At 39.0% G+C, this 20,430-nt stretch overlaps 1 protein-coding gene across 1 annotated transcript in view; it reads left to right on the forward strand.

Annotated features, from left to right (window-relative positions):
* Window positions 1–1,983: 1,983 nt before the first annotated feature.
* SLC4A10 (solute carrier family 4 member 10) overlaps window positions 1,984–20,430 on the forward strand; it is a gene marked incomplete at both ends in the record, with an annotated part of 153,269 nt that continues 134,822 nt past the window's right edge. The window contains one exon of the mRNA XM_079539328.1: window positions 1,984–2,031. Within this exon, the coding sequence (XP_079395454.1) occupies window positions 1,984–2,031 (48 nt within the window). The remainder of the gene's footprint in view (window positions 2,032–20,430) is intronic.

Consider the following 20,430-nt stretch of genomic DNA (forward strand, 5'->3'; position numbering starts at 1 on the left):
TCAGTAGCTTGTTTGCAGCTACTGTTATATATGGTGCTCACGGTCTTTATACTGTTTCTCACTGTGAAAAGTTGTGTTGGATAAATAGCATCATGTATGCTGTAAGCTGATGCCCATCCTCCCGCTCTTGGTAAAATCTGATTTGTTCTTGCTCTTTGGTTTTAGATGTTTATGAGTAAATGAATGTGTTTTTAGGGAGTCTGATGGGGAGTGAATGACATGTGAAATAGTACGGAGCTTGATGGATTGTAGTACTTTATCTTCTGGGATACCTTTGAGATATTTACATAGAAAGACAAAGCACTCTTATGCTAACATTCATTTCTAATCTTCCCAGTACCACAATTGGTATATTGACTTTATTTTTCATTTTTTTGTTTGTTTAAAGAAAAACAATCACTTTTAAACACATTCCTTTCCAAGCTTCATCATGACGTTTGTAGCTTAATTATAAGCTCCTGCAAATAGGGTTTTACTCTGTAAGTGCTGACACAGCCTTACCTCTAGTGACCTGAATGGCCAACTGTGTTAATTACTGTAAATCAGTAATCATTATGAAAGTGTGTATCTCAGATCTCTTCCCGAACCTGGACTGCAGTGCTTGTCTTTCTGTATATATGTCACTTTGTACAAAGACCAAATTCCTGGCTGTCACTCAGAAAAGCTTCTCTTTGTGAGAACCAACTTTGACTCTGCTTTCTTTCTATGTATCTGATGTATGAATAAACTGACTCAGAAGAAGAACTTCAGAAAGCTTGAAGAATATGACCCTTGGTGGAGGAAATTTAATCATATTTAGCGAAACTGTTGATTGATCTACTTTTGGACTGCAGAGGATATCCAAAATGTAGAGCACAGCCTGCTGTTTTGGCAAGGAAATTAACAGGGAGACAGAGGTTTATTTGTTAACTTATTTTTCCTAGTCAGGTCTCCGTTCATCCTGACTCACATGCACAGGTCTTTGTGGGCGTGTTTTTTGGGATAGATGGGCTGGGAAGCAATGAATACAAGAACTTGTCTGGCTCAGCTGTCTTGGTAGGCAATGTGGCCTCTGCACCTATAACAGGTGTTATGGGGGCTCATCTGTCCCTTGGCTTGTTTGCTAATGTAGGCTTTGCAACGTTTTTTTGTGGTGCTTGCTGGGGTTTTCGTATGGCCAAATGTCACTGCTAAGGTGCAGAGACAGGTGGATCAGGAGCAACTAGATGTGTGGCAGGCTTGGATGATAAAATTGGGTGAAGAAGGGTCTTAAGCCTTCCATTAATTAGCTGTGGGCAGAAGAATATGGCAAATGGGTGCGTTTTAATAACTTTCAGATAAAAAGAGATGGTGGGGTAATTTTAGTGAAGAATGGGACAAAGCACTATTTTGGAGGTGCTGTCCAGGTGAAGGGTCAAAGCCTGGCAGGACCGAGAACTGTTTTCAGTGCTCTTTGGATGCTTTAGATGTGCTTTGGTCCAAAAGCTGTTGTGCATTGAAGCAACGGTTCCGGGTGAACTGTGGCTGGAGCGAAGCAGAGATATCCTGATCCCGGCCTAAGCGTTCGCAAGGGTACCTGCCGAGGGTCTGCGCTTGGGTCAGGTCCCACCGCTCCCTTCCCGTCCCCTTGGGACTGGTGAGCAGGAGGAGAGATGCCGTGCCCGGGCATCTCTTTGCAGCTGCGGCACGGTCCGCCCGCGTTCACCTCCCCGCCAGGAGCCGGCGGCGAGAGCTGGGGACGGGGGGCGGCGGCAGGATCCAGCCACATCCCGCAGGTGGATCCGGCTCCTGCCTCCCCCCGCACCGGGCCCGGCGGGGCGCGGAGCCATGTGACTGCCGCGCTTCCTGCCTCCGCGCCACCTGATCCGCGGCGGAGCGCGGCGGAGCGCGGAGCCCACCGCAGCCCGGCGGCTCCCACGGTGCCCGGGGAGCGCAGCGCTCGGCTCCGCGCCGGCCGGCGGGCGGGCGGCGGGGAGGGCGCTGCCACGGCCCCGCCGCCGCCGCATGGAGACCCAGGACCAGGGGGCGCAGATGGAGCCGCTGCTGCCCACGGTACGGCTGCCGCAACGCGGCCCCCGGTCGCCGGGAGATGCGGCGCGCCCCGCGGGAGGCAGCTGGGAAGCGGGGCGCGGCGGGGGGGAACCTCCTGCCCGATTGTGCCACGGCTCGGAGCGGGCTTCTCTGTGCGAGGGGAAACAGGTTGGCTCGCTCCGGTGCCGAGCGATGCGGCGGCGGCGGCGCGATGGAGCGAGCGTGTGCGGTGTCCGTCCCAGCTCCCCCGGGTCCCCTTCTTTCTGATTCCCCTTGCCTCCGACAGCATCTTCATGAGGATCTCCCTTTTCCTTCCCCTCCCGCGGCACCCGCTGGCTGTGTGGCAGCCCTGGGGAGCGAACATCTGTGCAATGCGCCCCAGGGACCCTGGCTCTGCGGGTCCCTGGTCCTCCTTTGCTTGCATACCGCAGAGGAATCTTCCCAGCCCTGGCGCTTGCACGTTGGGGTCTGCCTCCCACCGGATCTTGATCTATTATCCCTGCCACGATGTTGCAGTTTCTTGTGCTCGGAGCTCGTGGAGCTCCATATCTATGGGGTTATTGGTTGGGGGTGTACAATGCACCTTTGCCTCCAAGAACAGCTTGCACAACTATGGTCAGCATTTCACAGCAAGTGGGGATCCTTTTTACTGCCTGCTTTCCCCCACATACCAGATTTGTGGATGCACGCAATGTGCCAGTGTGGATGTTGATCTTGGTCTTTTACTGAGATTTGATTTGTGAATGGTAGTTCCTGCCTTGTACTGGAAATCAGACTGTCTGGGGCAGGGAGAAGTCACTCGTGCATACACAGGTGTCTGCCTATACATACACATCCACATGAACACTCTGCATTGGTCTGCGGAGAATTCTCCAGCTCTCAAAATGGTTCTGTGTTAGCGTGACGAGCTGCACAGCATTGACAAAGCTTGAAAGAGCCAAGTCTCAGCTGCTGCAGGTTGACAAGAGGCACTCACGGCAAGCCTATTTTTGTAGGGTATGTTCCCATCATCTGTTGACGTGGTCCATTTTGCAGTCAGGTGGCAGGTTGCTACACAGTGTGAGCTTATCTCCAGCATCTCCTTTTTCCTTGTGGCAGGGACATCTTTTCTTTTTGCTCTCTGGATACCTTTAATGGGTAATAGCTTTAATTCTCATCATTTGCTGCTCTTGAAGCTTTTGACACGGGAGTAGGAAATGGTCTTGTATTTTTCACTGACAGGTCAATTGTCTAGTTCCTTTCCTTTGAGGGGCAATTCAGTGTCAGTCCAGCTTCCACCTATAGTGTTAGTGTTCATGATTGCTGACTCTGATTCTGAAGACTTAGCCCTCTGTGTTTCATCCCAGTATGACAGCCTGCAGTCGATAGCAGGCTAGCTCTTATTAGTGTGCTACTAGGCAGTCAGCTGTTTTTGTGAATGTGCATCACCTCTGTTTGTGTGGTACCAGATGCTTGAGGAACAAGAGGAGTTCTTTTGGGAGGGGCAGTGTACACAGTTACCTTATGCTGTCTGGCTTTAGATTTGTTCTCTCAGGGCTAAGCACAGGAAGAAAGGCTGCTGCTGTTGTCGGAAAGACCATGGAAGAAAGCATTTATTGCGTACCTATTAGGGAAGAATTGTCCCTGGTTACATCTGCAGTCCTAAGCGGCAGAGCTCTCCCCTGTCTGCAGAGCTGTTGGTCCCTGGCGATGCTGCTTGTTAGGTAAAGTCTGGATCCCACCTCCCATTTGGTATAGCTGCCTAGTTCAGCATCTGTTGTGCAAATATCATGGGAAGAAGGGACTCTTCTGTACTTTACATAGTATTTGTCATTGCATGTATTCATCTTCAATCCTTCTCTCTTGCTCTTGCTGTTTCCAAGAGGGCCTCTGCAGTTCAACATGGCAACCTTGCTTTCCTCCTATAGCAGTGATGGTAAAGACAGACCTCCTTCAATCTTGGTGATCTCTCTGTCTTACTGGCATATTTTCTGTGCATCAAGCAAAAAAATGTCAAAATGTTATTTGGCAGCCTCAGTCTGGCAGATGTCTCTAGCCCTGCGTATGGTGAAGCTGGGATAGCCTTTGTACAGGAGATGTCTTGTACCTGGGGTCAGGGCAGAGTTTAAGGAGCAGGAATGTTCAAGAAACATTTTAATGTTGTACTAAGGGACATGGTTTAGTGGGGAAATGGTGGTGGTAGATGGACAGTTGGGCTAGATTGTCCTGGAGGTCTTTTCCAACCTGGGTGATTCTATGAATTGGTACTAGTTCGGTGCTTCAGCCTGGATGACGTAGCAGTATATGATATAGCAGTCCCTTGAGAGTGCTTCTGTTTTAGGAATCAAACCTCATCTTGATTGGAATTAAACGGAAACTGGTGTGCAGCTGCAGAACAGGTATAGTTCTGTTCCCAACCTTCATCTGAGTCTGATGGCCACAGAGTATGAAGAAAAAGAGAATCTTAGCTAAAAGACTTTAGTTTCCTTCAAGATCTTAGTCTAACTGATTTTGTGTTTATGTGTGAGAAACTGTAAAGTGGGATACATTGTAATTATTATTCACAATAGAAGGCATAGTCCTTGATTAATTTTATCTTCTGATAGTGCCCAGAAATTGTGAAACATCAATGTCATTTCCCACCCAAAACCCCACAGTCTGTACAAAATGGAGTCTATTTTTGTTGTAGTGTAGTGATATGTTGTTGCTAATTTTATTATACAAGTTTCTAATTAAAAACCCAGACAAACAGAATTTGCAGGGGATAAAAAACATTGTTCCCTGTTGTTTTGAGGACTAAAGTTTTTTCCTCTGCACTTTCTTAGTAGTCTGCAGTACCATCGTTAGAAGTAAGGCTTCTCGTGTTTTTTTTTTTTTGTTTTTTTTTTTTTTTTGAGAAATCTATTGGGAATTGTCTATAAGAGCAATATTATAGTATTAAGTTAAAAAATAAGTTTGCTCAAACTGTTATTGAATACACAAATGCTGACCTGTTTCTATTATTCAATACATATATGATAACAAAATGCTTTGTGTCTAATGTTATATTTATCAACCATCAAGTATACTTTTCCAGTGTGATTATTCAGAGTGCTTTAAAATAGTTGTGAGTAATTGAAAGATTGCTGTAAAGTCATCGTTTGTTTACAGAATGGGAGAAACAATTTACTGATCTTCTATCCAAAGGTTTATTGATTTCTTATCAGAGGACTGGATATTGTTGGTTGTCTGCATATATGTACACTTCAACACATGGAAATTGCCTCTCAAATTGTCACTTAAGACAGTTTATTTATATATAAAAAGTTGACTTCAGTGTGTTTGTTTCTGTTGGTTCCAGGTCTCTCTTGTTATGCAAATAAAAACTGGCTTTTCAAACGAGGTCGTTATCTGACTGAGGTTTGATGCTTCTCATGTATAAGCATGTATCGATGAAGTGAGCAGAGATTTTTGTTAACTGTGTTTATGCGTAGCGTATTGCTTTGCTGTGTTGTCTGAAGACAGTGATAACAGCAATACCCATGTATTTAACCACATAAACCCAAACCTTCTCTTCCTTTCTAAGTTCATATTCTCATCTTCCTCTTTCAGTCTTTTAAAATTCAGTTTTATTTTATTTTTTTAAATTTTAAATCTGGGAGATTTAAGACTTTAAAGCATGACATTGTTGATATATGTCCACAGATACCAATATGACATGTGTGTACTATGCTTGTACTAGGTAAACATTGTTTGTTTCCACTACTCTTGTCACTGCTGCAAATGACACACAGATACCACTTCTTAGGTCTCCGTATGTGGGAGAATGGTATAGCAAGATCTTGGGTAACAGCTATTTTTAATGCAGCAGGTGAGTGTGGGAAGCTACACACATTAAAAGGCCAAATTCTTTTGCTTTTGTTAATGCTGAGTGGGACCTCCTGTGAGGGTTGCAGCTGAAATGTATTGCTCATTACGAGAATGGATGTCAGAATCTGATCCAAGGACTAATTCCCATTTCTCTTCCCCAGAATTTAGCATTATAGCAACAGTTAAGGCAAGTTTATAGTGTGTCATGGTTCTTTTGGAGAATAATGGAGACAGCGTGACATTTTCATGACAAGAGTACTGAGATAGTGGCACCATTGAAAACAAAAACCTCAAACCCAATTGTAAGTATAAATTTAGGATAGAGTTGCAGCTTTTTCTTTCTTACTGCCTGATTCCAAGTTCTGAGTGAAAAGGAAAAAGAAATCTGCTGGAAAATGCTAGAAGAAAATGGAAGACAACCACAGGATGCAACAGCATCATGATTAAAAAATTGGAATCATATGATGTGCTGTTGTGTCACTGTCTGAGGCTGATTTGCAATCTGATATACATTCGTGCAAAAATAACAAAAGCTGTGAATACTCTGTGGAAATAATTCTACTTTAATGTGTTTATACCTGCTTTGAGTACTTCACACAATTTCTGCTTGTTAAATATGCGTTTCCATTTCCTCTGCTAGTAATTACATCTCCCTTTTCTACTTTTTCATTTAGAAGAATACAGAATCAATTCTAAAACAAAATACTTCCACTGGCATCTTTTAGTGCTTCTTAAGTAATGTTTGCAACCTTAGTGGATGAGAAATTTTAAGCAGGTGAAGGAAACATAATCCATTGTGAACTATCTTTAACGATTACTTATGTATGTGATAAGAGAAAACATAGGATGTTCCTTTCATTTTGGTAACATACTGAAAAGTACATTTTTAGGTCTGTATTTAAAACAAAACAACAACAACAAAAATAATAATCAAGAAAATCACTGTGAACTTCTGAAGAATCATGCCATTAGGACTCCTCTGATATTAGCAACGCCATTTTTATGTCCACCAAATCAATGGAGGACTGAATGTGTTCAGTTTAAAAGTTATTCTCGTGAAACAAAAAATATGTCTAGAATATTTGAAGATGATTGAAATCCACCCTGCTTCTGTAAAGCTTTTGGTCAGGATAGGCAAGATAAAAATGAGAATACATGCATTTGCTATAAAAGTTGTAAAGAAGTATCTTGGGTGGGAGGAATTGGAGCATTAAAGAAGGGTAAAAATGAATGTGGAGAAATTTGTGCAACATTGGAGAGGTGATGAATGAAAAAATGAGGGAACTAATTAAGTTGCATAAGGAGGAAATTATTTTGTTATGGCACAGGAAAGGAAATGGAGGAACAGCAGTGGGAAAATCAGATCATATCTTCATATAGTTGGTGAGATAATGGACTGAGAATCCTCATTTTTCCCTGTCTGCTAATTTCCCTGACTGCCCACTGGAGACTTTTCACTTTGTATGAGTAGTTTTTTATGAGGCATTGAGAAGTTGACTACATGTGGATCTTATAATTCAGCTGAGATGTGAAAGATATGTCAGGATTTGCAAATTCTCATTTTTAATCAACCAGCAAGAACTTGCTACAAAGAAATAGACATATTAGCATATTTAGGGAGAAATGAAGTCTGAAGATGTGCGAGACAGTGTTTGGCACTTCTAAGATCTTAACTGCTTACTACAGTACTGCATGTAGCGCTTCAGGAAAAGAATAGCAATGGTAGAGCAGTTAGATGAGTACAACAAAAGCCATGATGAGCCTAAAAGTACAAAATAATATTTGGAAGAATGGTATTCCTTAGTCAGAAGTTAAAAAGATATTCTACATACTTCTTGTATGTAGAATTTGCAGCTACAAGTTGTCTGATATTATTTGCTGAATCTCTGTTAAGAGAACTGTAAGTAAGAACAAGTTAGACAAATATCAGCCAGGAAGGATGCACATGCAGTTATCCCTGCTTAGGGCTGAGTGATAGACAGGAAGACCTTGTGAGATCTTTACCAAGTCTATTGTTCTAATTGTGACAATGGCTCACTCTTGGCTTTATAGAAGTACTGTTTTACATTATATACAAATTGAGGAGATAAATGTTGATAAAATAAGCCCATCTGAGTCTTCAATTATGTTTTATATAAACATATTGAGAGCATATTAAAAAGGTGGGTGCCTGTCAGTGGTTTTGTGATTACAACATGCATGTTGCAGGAATGCAAAATGTTTCATTATTTATTTGTTTAACATAGATTTTATGCAGTCCTGTTTACTTTCTAAAGAGCCTGGCAATCTTTCTGCACTGGTGGGACTGCAAGAGCTTCCAGGACTAGTTTTGCTGGGATCTCCTTGTAGCTATTATGCTCAAAGATGCTAGGAAGTGTTGTACATTTTCCTTGCTTTTTGGAGAAAGGGTGGGATCGCTTTTCACCTTTTCTGAGAAACTTGCAAGATGCTATAGATTAAGAAGTGATCTGAAGCCACTGTTCCAAGGAATTGTTCCAGGTATCAGTCACTAGCAATTGCACTATTTTTTCTCAAGAGCATTCACAGTCACGTCACGTAAAAATAAAAAAAATCCCAAACCCTGCTATCAGATTCTGGCAAGAAAGGAAAATAGATACTTAAGCTATAATTAGTCAGTCAAACTGTTTAATTAAATTCAATTGTAAGTGCCATGTCAGTTCCAGAGAGGAAGATCCTATGTACATGTAAACTTCTTGTTCAACAGATGAAAGTGTTTCATGGTTTTATTTTAGAAATGTAGATCTATCAGCAAGAATGTGATTTCATGCCTATGCTCTCCTATTGAAACACTGAAAGCTCAGTGGTAGTTGTGTGGTGTTAAGGATGCGTAATATTGTAAAAATCAGTAGAAAACAAAGGTAAAAGTGGGGAGACTGTGTATCAGATAATAACTGCTTTGGATTTTTTTATTTGTACCGACAAACTTGTGTTTGTCACAATTTTTTTTTTTAGAATCAAGGAACTGAATCCAAAGGGGAATAAAAAACACTGCAGAATTGTTCTGCTCAGGTATTTTAATTTTCAGATTCAGGAAAATGCTACTGATAGATTTGAATAATTGGATTTATGATTATAGAATACAAACTGGGGGGAGGCAAAGAAAGACTGCATTATATTGATATGCTCAGTGTTAGGAAGAGTCAGTAAAATTTTCATGTTTTTATATGTATATATATGTATCTATATACGTATGTGTATATTTATAACTATATATATATATAAGTGGACCAAAGCATCAGGCTGGCTTCTGTCTACTAAGATTTATTTCATTTTGTGAAGCTTAGTTTCTGTTGTAAAACCAAACAGAAAAGAAAGTGGGTAATTTCAGAGTGAGATCTTGCAATCTATTTCTTACATCTGGTCAGACCGAAGATTCTATCAATGTGGGTAGGTTTTGGACAAACCCAATCAGTAGCACTGATAACATTTGACTAATGAAAAACATGTTTCCTCAAAAGTAGAGTTTTATTTATTTATTTAGAAACATATACTGAAAACACAGAAAACTATGAAAGCTTTCTCTTTGGAATTAGCCAGCATAAATGAAGTCTAAAAACAGCTTGAGAAAATTACCAAAATTCCCATGTGACAATAAGTAAAATCTGACTTCAGTTGTAGAAATATGTTTATTTATTAATATGTTTATTTCTCAAAGCTGAACTTCTTGGTAGAGTTGAGGGCATTGTTCTTATTTTATTATTTTATTTGCTTGTCATGTCACAAGCAAAGCCTACCATAACAGTTATAAAATGAAAGTGAATCTTGAACTTTCAGCTAAATCCAGAACTAATGTACTCCACAAATCATAGGAGGTTGGTGTTTTTTCATTTGACATGCAATTAAGTAATGAAAACAATACAGTGGGAATTTCAATGGCAAGTATTAGCTGCTCAGTTGCTGTGGAGATTTGTTCTTTACCCTTGGGTTCAAGACACGGCTTACAGATATGTTGTTCCAAGTATTGCTAAATAGCCACATGGAAAATGGTTGAACTGCTGTTGCTGTTATGACATTTTTTTTTTACCAGTTCTGTGCAAATTAGAAGTGAATAATTTTAGTATCATCTACAGAGAATGCAGAGCAGTTTTTGTAAGATTTCACTAACAGCATCTCAAGCATATTGTTGCAATACTGGTAAGATTATAAATTTATGTTCTGAAAATTCCTAAGTAGGAGGTATGCTCTCGTAGACTCTGTAGTCTGAAGACTGAAGCAAAAGTAATAATCTCAATGTGTCTGTGAAATAGTGAACATTGTTCTCTTCCCTTTTTGATTTCATGGAAACTGGGGTAACCTATATCATTTTTTTTCTGAAAAATCAGTGTGCTGTTAATTGTTTTTGTGACCTACTTATGTGAGTACCAGAATAGAATCAGAGTGTCCTAGAACAGTGCATTATTGAGCAAAGAGAAAGAATAATATATAGATTGATGTTTTAACTGAATTTATAGAATGAGATGTGTTAATCTAGCCTCTCCAGCATAGTTTGTGCTTCTTGAGACTCATATAAGTTCCAAAAGTATCACCATTAACATAAATACAGTCTTTCCAAATCTGTTGTATTCTGAGACATCTTCAGTACTTAATCCACTTCTGTGCAGAACAGTTCATAACTTTGGTTGTGACCACATCATGCATCTCTTAGGAAGCTTCCTTGTTGCTCTGTTTTTCTTCTTAATGATTATATTATAGTGAAATGCATAGCTGTGTCCACTTGTTTTCGTCATAACTTTATAAATAACTTTTGAAATTAAACACCGAAACAAGCAGCAAAGGCACTCATGAAGCTGAGGTTCATACACATCTGAGAATCTTTGCCTATGAAAGTTCTAGTCGTAGTTGAATTCCAGATCTCATTTTGAGAGAAGAGTGTGGATGAATCCAGAACATGTTAACATGTTTTGTGTTCTCAAAAATAATACTGACTTGTGCAATGGTCTTCATGTGTATCCCCACCAGTTTCATATAAGAGAGATTTTTTTCCTACTATCATCCATCTTGCTTTCTCCATTAATTCACTGAAACCCCATGTAACTCACAGGACTTTGCTCTGAAAAGGCATCATAAGAAAAGGTTAAAGACTATTACATTAACTTTTAAGGAAAAAGCACATTTTGTTTCAGATAAGATGTGATATTTTTCAGTGATCTATTGTTTGCATAGTTTGATTGTATTGGTTTCATTTCAAGTTGCCTAAAAGTTTTGGACTTCATATCCACTGTACCTGATTTCTTTTGGCCAAAAAATGCATGATACATTTTTTTTATTCAGCCACCGGTAAGTAAGAGTAGCTGAGAGGTTTTTAAATGCAATTCAACATTGTTCAGACCAACAAAAAATTACTGTAACCTCTAGGTTGGAGAAGACCTGTTGAAGTGAACCTTAAGAAAGAAATGTGCAAAAACTTGTAATTCTCAATCACAATTTGAACATTGGTGAGCTATGACTCTTTTTACTTTTCATTCTAGTGCTTCTATGTTGTCCTAATTTGGGGTAAAACAACAGAAACAACAAAAACTTACTTGCCTTGTAAAATATTAAAATCATTGAAGACTGTGCATACATTAACAAGGAGAGTCCATTAACAAGAGGTACATTTGCGGAGGAAAAAAAGTTGATTTTGAGTACTGCAAATCTCTACTGTACCTATGATAAGACAGGTTTGCCTAGGGAGAGTTTCTCCTCCAGAAACTGCGTTCCCATTAGCAGTCACAATGCTCTGATTACCTGTGCTCCTTCCATTTTGCTTTCATCTGAAAGAAATGCAGATTGAGACTGCTGCTTGATGTGTGTTCATACATGCATGAGGTGAACGTGGATGACTATGGGATTTGCTTCACAAGTGCCCTTTTCCTCACATACACAAAGTATAGATATGCAAGAGTTTACAAAAAGAAAGTTTGCAGAGCATTTTACTGTTTTAATTGTTTAAGTATGTTATCATAGAATACTGGACATTTTGAGGTTGATGTTTTATAATGATCACCTTCACAACAGAGAAACAGACAAATGTCTAACATCGGCAATTCCTGTGTGAACTTACCAAAATTTTCAGGAAAGCTTACAGAAATACATGGTAAAAACAAATGAATGACCTTAGTAACAGTTGCTGTGCAGCAGGGCTTGGTTGGAAGAAGTAACCACTGTGCAATGATCTTCATATGATACTCGTAAGCAAAAAGTCACTCTGAATCCGCAATGCCTTAAATTATTCGCTTCTTATACTTTGTCCATCATCCAGATGTCTTCCTTGCTCCTTTGTGCTTCATCATTTTGCAAATAGAGTCAGTCTCTTCTAAGAAGGAAAAAAGAAGCTAACATTAAACTTAAAAGCTCGAATTTATGGGCATACATCTTGTCTAGACTGACAAACCTTGTAGTGAAAAACTTTTCCTTTTTTTGCAAGCTTCAGTTAAGAGCAATGAACCAATAGAGTTACTGGCTTTCCTTTACCTAAGAGCTTAGGACACTAGAAGACAGAAGATCAATGAAGTGGTCAAGATGTATATGTGGCAGAGACTTTGTCCTTCACGTTGAAAATGTTTAGAAACAGAAAAGTTAGCTTAGCCACTTGTTCTCACCAGTCCTTTGTTCTGTTTTAGTTGGTTCTCTTTCAGAAGCGGAAGGTGTTTATAATACTTTCTTGGTGCTTGTGCTACTAGGCTTTGGTAATACGATGTGAGTTCTGAAGATTTTGTGGCGTACGGTTTATATTCTTCATTGTCCAAAGCTGCAGAACTGACCCTATTATGTAGGGCAATCATTACAAATCTAGCACACCATCATCAGTAGAGCTATTTTTCTTGCTAATTTCAGCAATGCATCTCACTAGCTCTAGGAGACTGAGTGAGGTGGAAAGGATTCTCTAGAGAAATAAGCTGCAAAGGGTGGGAAAAACATTTTAATCACAAACCAAATTGTTACAAGTACTTATTATGAAGAGATTTACCAGCCCACCCTTTTATGACGTTGAAAACAATACTGTTTAGGTTGCCGTTGAGATAAAGGTAGGTCTATCCTGTATAAAGCTCAGAGGGCTTTCATGAATGCACAAATTGGGGTATATAGCAGAGCTGATGAAATTGGTTTCTGTATCTAGTCAAAATCCCATGACTTCAAATGTACATATTAGCAGGATCGAGTTTATTTCTGCTGGATACATTTTAAGTAAGAAAATAATATTGATTTATAATTATTTTGAGTGATTCAGAGATTTTTTTATTTGATCTGTCTGCGTAAGTGATTATTTTCCTGCTAACATTTAGTATTTTTTTTTCCAGCATAATTTTCTTGTGCTTTAAGAAATGGTGTTTTTGTTTCCAGTGTCCAAGACTAAATACATTTACTTTTGGTTTCCATATTAATGCCTTATCATGTTGGTGACAAAATTGATAGAAGGTATGAAAAATATTTTAAGGCTTATGTAGAGGAAATTTCTTTTATTTTGAGTTCATCTTTCTGTAACAAAATTGTTATTTTGTATTGTGTGCTTTTATGTTAGCATTATAATGAACTATTAGGGCCTGGCCTTTTATTTTTTTTCTTTTTTTGTCTGTTTTGTTTTGTTTACTGTAGTGCCTGATGTTTTAATATTGGTAATACTTCCTTTGAATTATCTAAAACTGGGCTTTATTTTGAGATCGCATTCTCTAAAGACCAAACTTCAAGGCAGTAGATATACACTTAGATTTATTACAATATTTTAAGCTTTAAAATAGCTTCCAGCAAGTGCCTTTAAAAGTAGTTGCAGTATTTAAGAAAAAAAAAAAAAGTCCTTTGCTCCTTTGAGTGGGAAATGAATTGATCCACAAAATCTCAATTGTCAAGTGTTCTATTTCTTACTTATTGACTGGAAATGATGGGAGCACAAGTGCTAAGGAAGTTTTAATCATTTGTAAGTTCCAAGATGGTAGATGTAATATGAACATGAGGGATCTAACACATGCATGTGAACTGTGACAGCAAGGAATTCTTGCTTGTGAGAGCAAGACATTAAAAAAAAAAAAAAAAAAAAAGAGAGAGAGAGAAAAGAAAATTCAGTATCAAATCATTATTGCTAACTTCTATGTTTCTGTCATAATCTTGTTATCTTGTAGATTCAACGCCAAAAGACACCCATCTTTTAGATTTTTGTTTAAAAGATTAAAATAAAGCAGGCAACCTGAGACTGAGTTTTTGCCTCAGCTTTCAATTTTGGGACTTTACAATCTTGATCATACTTTGAAATCGTGTCAGCATTTCTTGACTAGTGGGAAAATAATTTCTGAAATAGCTTCCTGAAGCTATCCAGATTAGGAGTTGTTTTAGAAATTAGGCAGTTCAGAAGACAGAATATGATAATGCAAAAAATAAAATGAATACCAAATGAATTGTAACTATGTAATTCTACCAGAAACTGGGATGCTCAATAACATTATTGGTAATTCAAAAATGAAAGAGAATCACATTTTTTACAGTGGGCAGAATTCAAGTGCAAGACTTTAAGTCATGTAGGATACTCTGGATGTAAGTTTAAAAAGGAATTAGATAATTAAACTCAATTATCCTAATTTGACAGATGCAATCATCAGCTTAGGAAAACTTTGAACTGCTTCCTACTAGAAAGTGGGACTGAATACCAGAAGAAAGACCTGAGATTTCTGCAGTTCTGATTTTGCTTTCCTTCCCTGGGCCCATTAAATAGTGTTTGTTATTGTTAGGTTGGCAGTGACAGGTTATATCTTGGATGTTTTTGTGGAAAGAAAAATAGTTTTGTTTGGCCTCAAGAGTGGCGGTTTACTTAGTCATCTGTAGATGAGCTCACTTAAAGTAGCAGCTGATTCAAAATGAGTTGGGGTTGCCTATGCACTCACCGCCTTTACTTTTTTTTGTGACAAGGAGTTTATTTTCTTTCTGATAAGTTATAATTACATGTTTTTAATTTGAGTATTTCTGGAGTAAGTTATTAGCAATTCAGAGATTCCAAACATATGAATGTTTGGCACTCATCAAATATTCGCCATTTCCACAGTGGGCAACATCAGCCTGGAGAGGTCTATTTGACCATGCTCTTGCTGAATTCAGTAACAAAGGAAATTTAGCTTCATTCTGCTCCATCCATACATTTCCTTGTGATTAACTGAGCCATCTAAACATCGTCACAGGCTTGTGAACTTATGTCTATCTTCCCCAAAGCACCTTCCTTTGCTGCATCTCTGGAGCTTTGTTAATATAATTGCTTTGGCTGTGATCACAGATCTTATTTTTTTAATCTAGCTTACTTTCAAGTAGTTTCAGCATTCACTGTAAGTGTGTTGCCAAGCAATTTATAAGATGCAGCTTGGCAGCACATGCAAAGTACTTCGTTTTCACAATGGGCAAGTAGTTGCACATTCTTTTACAGATTCAGTTCTGAACTTCAAAGAAGGGCACAAGGCTGTCACTGAGTGAGGAAGAGTCATTGAAGGAGCTGATGATGGATATCCAGTGCTTTAGTTTTAATTGTATTAATGGCAGTCTAATACACTGGATTTTACTTGCTTGATTCGTTTGGTTACTAGCCATGTGTAACTCAACTGATGGGCCCTAAATGACATCTAGTCTGTCTCTTTACTGCTGCTCTGCTCACTCTTTACTTAAATAATAACATGACTGTTGTAATGTGAAAACCATATTGCAGCAGTTCAAGAAGTTACAGAAAGGATTGTTTCCAAAGTTTTGATGCTTCAGTCTACTGTCGTGATGATACAGTTTTTTTAATCTCCACTTACTCTGCAGTATAACATAAGAGAATTCATGTCCTTACAGTTAAGTGATACAGTTATGCACAACTCTAGTAAAATCTATTCTTCAGAGGGAGGAAAATTTTTTACGTTGATGAATAAGCAATTTTTTTTTTTTTTTTTTTTTTTTACTATTCATTTGAATGTACAACTGTATGCAAAATTAGAATCATAGAATCAATGACTGTCGTTTCACATTTATGTTTTGATGATAAGGAGAGACATGAAAACAGGTTTTGAATTTAGACCACTGCAAATACTTAAAAGTGGTATCTATAACAGTGTGCAGAAGAGCTATGATAAAAACTGAAAGCAAATACTTGTAGAAAAGAGATACTTAAGAAACATCTTCCTTGCAATACTGGGTAAGACTGGATCCTATGCTGAAACATTTCAAAGAAATAAATTTAAAAAATACTATTTGTATCAGAATCAAGGAATTTATCAGTTTTGGATTGTGCTGTACTGAGAAACCAAGCTTCAGTTGTATTTCAAGGGTTAATACTTAGGTTTAGATGTTTATGCTTAAAAATTCATAAAAATCTTTAAGGACATCTAAAATTCAACCTAGGTTTGGATCTGTTCTAGAATAAAGAAACGTTCAGATATAGAAGTTTTTCTACAGTTTCTATGAATGGTAAGCCAAATTTTGTTTCGGAAAGTACAATGCATTGTAACTTGAATGAAAGCAATGAAATTTCCCAAGATTAAAAGAAATGGGATCTCTTACGCTCTCCCACATCCCTTGGTATTTCTATAGTACTTTTGTGGCTTACACAAATGTGTAATAGCATCCTGTTTTCTTATGCTAACATCTTCACGATTTTTACTTTTGTTTCTGTTTTCCTCTGTGGTTCATTCTTTGTCCATTATGACCCACTATCAGGAGGTGATTAGCACTGTGCAATTGTGGATGTGGTTTTATACAATACTGGTTTTCTAACCCTGACAGCTACAGCAGCAGTAGTCTGAAATTAACTTAGAAACTCACAATCCTAATCACTGGGTTTTGTGCTGCTTCAGCTATGTGTACTTTCAGCCAGATAAACCAAGACTGTATTACTGGAGATGTGAGACGTGTTAAGTGCGATAGCGCTGCTTGATGGGTCAATTTAGGATTCATTCAAAGTTGAGAATCCAGCTGCCAGGACACACAACTGACTCACATTTAACTTATCATCAACCAGGACCCTCAGATCCCTTTCTGTGAGGCTGCTCTGCAGCCTCTTGTGCCCTAGTCTGTGCACATATCCAGGGTTGCCCTGTACCAGGTGCAGAATCTGGCACTTGCAGTGTTATACTAACCAATGAGAATAGATCTCTGTTTAGGAAAATATCTAAAAATCTAACTGCAAAACAAGATCAAAATTGACCATTAAGCTTTCCCACAAACTCATTTAAATAATAGTTGTATTGGTTTTGTTTTAACTGTATCTGCTTTGCTTAGGGCATAGTATGTAAGTGTGGAACTTGGAGAGGCAAGATGCTTGTGGCAAAGTCTGCTTTACTTTAGGTTAGTGAAGTGCTTAATGACACTTCTTTCTCTAGGCACCTTTCATCCCCTTCAGCACTGAGTCTGTTCCCAAACTATTTTTCTTTGTGATTTTTCTTTTCCCCTCTAATGGGATGCATTATGTTGACTGGTTTTCATGTAAAAAAACAAAAAAACAAAAAAAAGAAACCCATTCTTTTCTCATTTATTTCTTTGTAGATGAAGAGGTACATTCTGGAGCATTCATTTATTTGGGAACATCTTCTGGATAACTGTGTAATCATAATGTGTATTTCACAGATCTTATTCTTTATGGTAAATAAGGAAATTTGAGGTCATATTGCTTAAGTAATCTTGGAATTGCTGCTATTATTTGTTCTAATGTTTCAAAAATGTAATATTTTATGGATGTTTTAATAAGACCAAGAAAAATGTTATGTAGAGAACCTGCTTTAGCAGAGCAGCTGGACTCAATGATCTCTTGAGGTCCCTTCCAACCCCTACAGTGCTGTCATTCTGTAACGTGACTGCTTTTTACCTTAGAGTGCATCAGTGATCTAGCGGCAGTTTCTCTTCAACAGCTGTGAGAGCACTTGAAGAGGTATCTCCCACTTCCAAGGTGAATAACTGATCTGCACCAGAGAATTACATCTGGACTTGCTAGTGGACCTGTATGGTACCATGCAAAAGATGGAGTTACTGGTGCATTGTGGAGGTTTTGTGATATTGTATAATGCATTGAAAAGGTTGCATAATTACATGAGATTTGTTTCCTGTTCATTTTTCTAATTAATTGTCATGGAACTTCCAGTTACTACAGTAATGGAGACTTCACTGAAATCTCGAAGTCTTACAGCACAATATTTGAGTGTACTTGTAATGGTTTCTTTTTTTTTTTTTCCCTTCTTTTCCCTTTTCCTTTTAACATACAAGGAAGATGCAGTATTTCCAATTTGACTGATATGTACGTTTTACATGCTTAGCATGTTTGTAGTTGGATTTTTTTTTAGGTGATGATGATTTTTGCTGTTCAGAGTTTGACACAAATTTGTTGGTTTTAGTTTCAAAACAAGAATGAAATATTGGATTAATTATTACTTGAGTTGGGAAAAATATGGTCATTTTTCTAGCATAAGTACTAAAGCTTTGAAAGAAAAAAAATTCCACTTGCTGTAGCATTGTGTTCACTTAAGGGACCAACATTTCCTCCAACTAGTTATGATTGGAAAATGGATTTAATAGTCTTTCTCCCTCTGAAAAACTTGTTAAGACTGAATGATATAAAATTTCTGAAAATAGGGCAACTGTTATTAGAATAAAATGACAAAAAGTGTAGTGAAAGATATTTATCATCTGAATAATGCATTTTTGCTTGGAGGCTTACTTATATTTAGACTCAGTGTTATAAATATCATAGTTGTAATTTTTTTTATAGAAGAATCACAAGAGTAATTGCTCTGACACATTCATAACAAGATCTTGGCATTTTCCCCAGCACATTGGTATAAAATTTAGATGACAAAATATGAAGATGGAAATTTTTTTTTAAAGTTATTTTGATGCTTATTAATTTTTAATGACATTTGAAAACGTTCGGAATATGTAACTTTATCCCCTTGTTTTTATGTTTAATTATGACTTCAAAAATACTTCTTATTTTAGTTTTCTTGATTTGTCATTGTCTTATGTAAGTCCTTTGATGGAACAGCTTGTACTGGATGTCATCTCCAGACAACTGGAAGAAGAGGAGGTTATCAGGAGTAGTCAGCACGGGTTCACAAGGGGGAGGTCGTGCTTGACCAACCCAGTAGCCTTCTATGATGTTGTCTCTGGCTGGGTGGACAGGGGGAGAGCAGTGGATGTAGTCTACCTTGATTTCAGCAAGGCATTTGATACTGTCCCCCACGACATCCTTATAACAAAGCTGAGGAAGTGTGGGATAGATGAGTGGACAGTGAGGTGGGTTGAGAACTGGCTGACTGGCAGAGCACAGAGGGTCGTTGCTGGTGGTGCAGAGTCTGGTTGGAGGCCTGTAACCAGCGGTGTTCCTCAGGGGTCTGTGCTGGGTCTGGTCTTGTTCAACATCTTCATCAATGACCTTGATGAGGGGATAATGGCCACCCTCAGCAAGTTTGCTGATGATACGAAGTTGGGAGGATTGGCTGACACGCCTGAAGGCTGTGTTGCCATTCAGCAAGACCTGGATAGGCTGGAGAGCTGGGCAGAAAAAAACCGGATGAGGTTTAACAAAAGCAAATGTAGAGTCTTGCATCTGGGGAGGAATAATTCCATGCACCAGTACAGGTTGGGGGATGACCTGCTGGAGGGGAGCTCTGCGGAAAGGGACCTGGGTGTCCTGGTGGATGACAGGTTGGCCATGAGCCAGCAGTGTGCCCTTGTAGCCAAAAAGGCCAATGGCTTACTGGGGTGCATTAAAAACAGGGTGTCCAGCAGGTCGAGGGAAGTGATCCTCCCCCTCTACTCTGCCCTGGTGAGGCCTCATCTGGAGTGCTGCGTCCAGTTCTGGGCTCCCCAGTACAAAAAAGACAAGGATCTCTTGGAAAGAGTCCAGCGGAGGGCCACAAAGATGGTGAAGGGCCTGGAGCATCTCTCCTATGAGGAAAGGCTGAGTGAACTGGGTCTGTTCAGCCTTGAGAAGAGAAGACTGAGAGGGGACCTGATCCAGGTCTATAAGTATCTAAGGTGTGGGGGGCAGAATGGCGAGGCCAGACTGTTTTCAGTGGTGAGTGGAGACAGGACAAGGGGAAACGGCTGGAAACTGCAGCATAGGAAGTTCCGCACAAACATGCGCAAGAACTTCTTTACAGTGAGGTGACGGAGCACTGGAACAGGCTGCCCAGGGAGGTGGTGGAGTCTCCTTCTCTGGAGATGTTCAAGACCTGCCTGGATGCCTACCTGTGCGACCTGGTGTAGGGAACCTGCTTTGGCAGGGGGGTTGGACTCGATGATCTCTGGAGGTCCCATCCAACCCCTACAATTCTGTGATTCTGTGATTCTGTGATTCTTTCAGCCTTTTTTTTTTTTTTTTTTTTTTCCCCTATTTTCATGTCTTATTGACAAGATTAAATTCTTTTTCTAAACTACTTCACCCATCAAGGAAATTTTTTCTCTATTGATGTGGTTATATTCTGCTGAGGAGTGAACAAAGAAATGTATGCTTGAGTGTTATTTGATTGAGTCTCTCTACTTGATTCCTTTAGGCCAGAAATGTTCTTAAAGCTTAAAATTAAAAGCTAACTTATCTGTGAGCCATTATCAGGTAAATAGATAAGACTAGTGAGGATATTTACTTCCTGA

The sequence above is a fragment of the Tetrao urogallus genome (genome assembly GCF_951394365.1).
Source record: "Tetrao urogallus genome assembly, chromosome: 8".
In the NCBI taxonomy this organism is placed as follows: Eukaryota; Metazoa; Chordata; class Aves; order Galliformes; family Phasianidae; genus Tetrao; species Tetrao urogallus.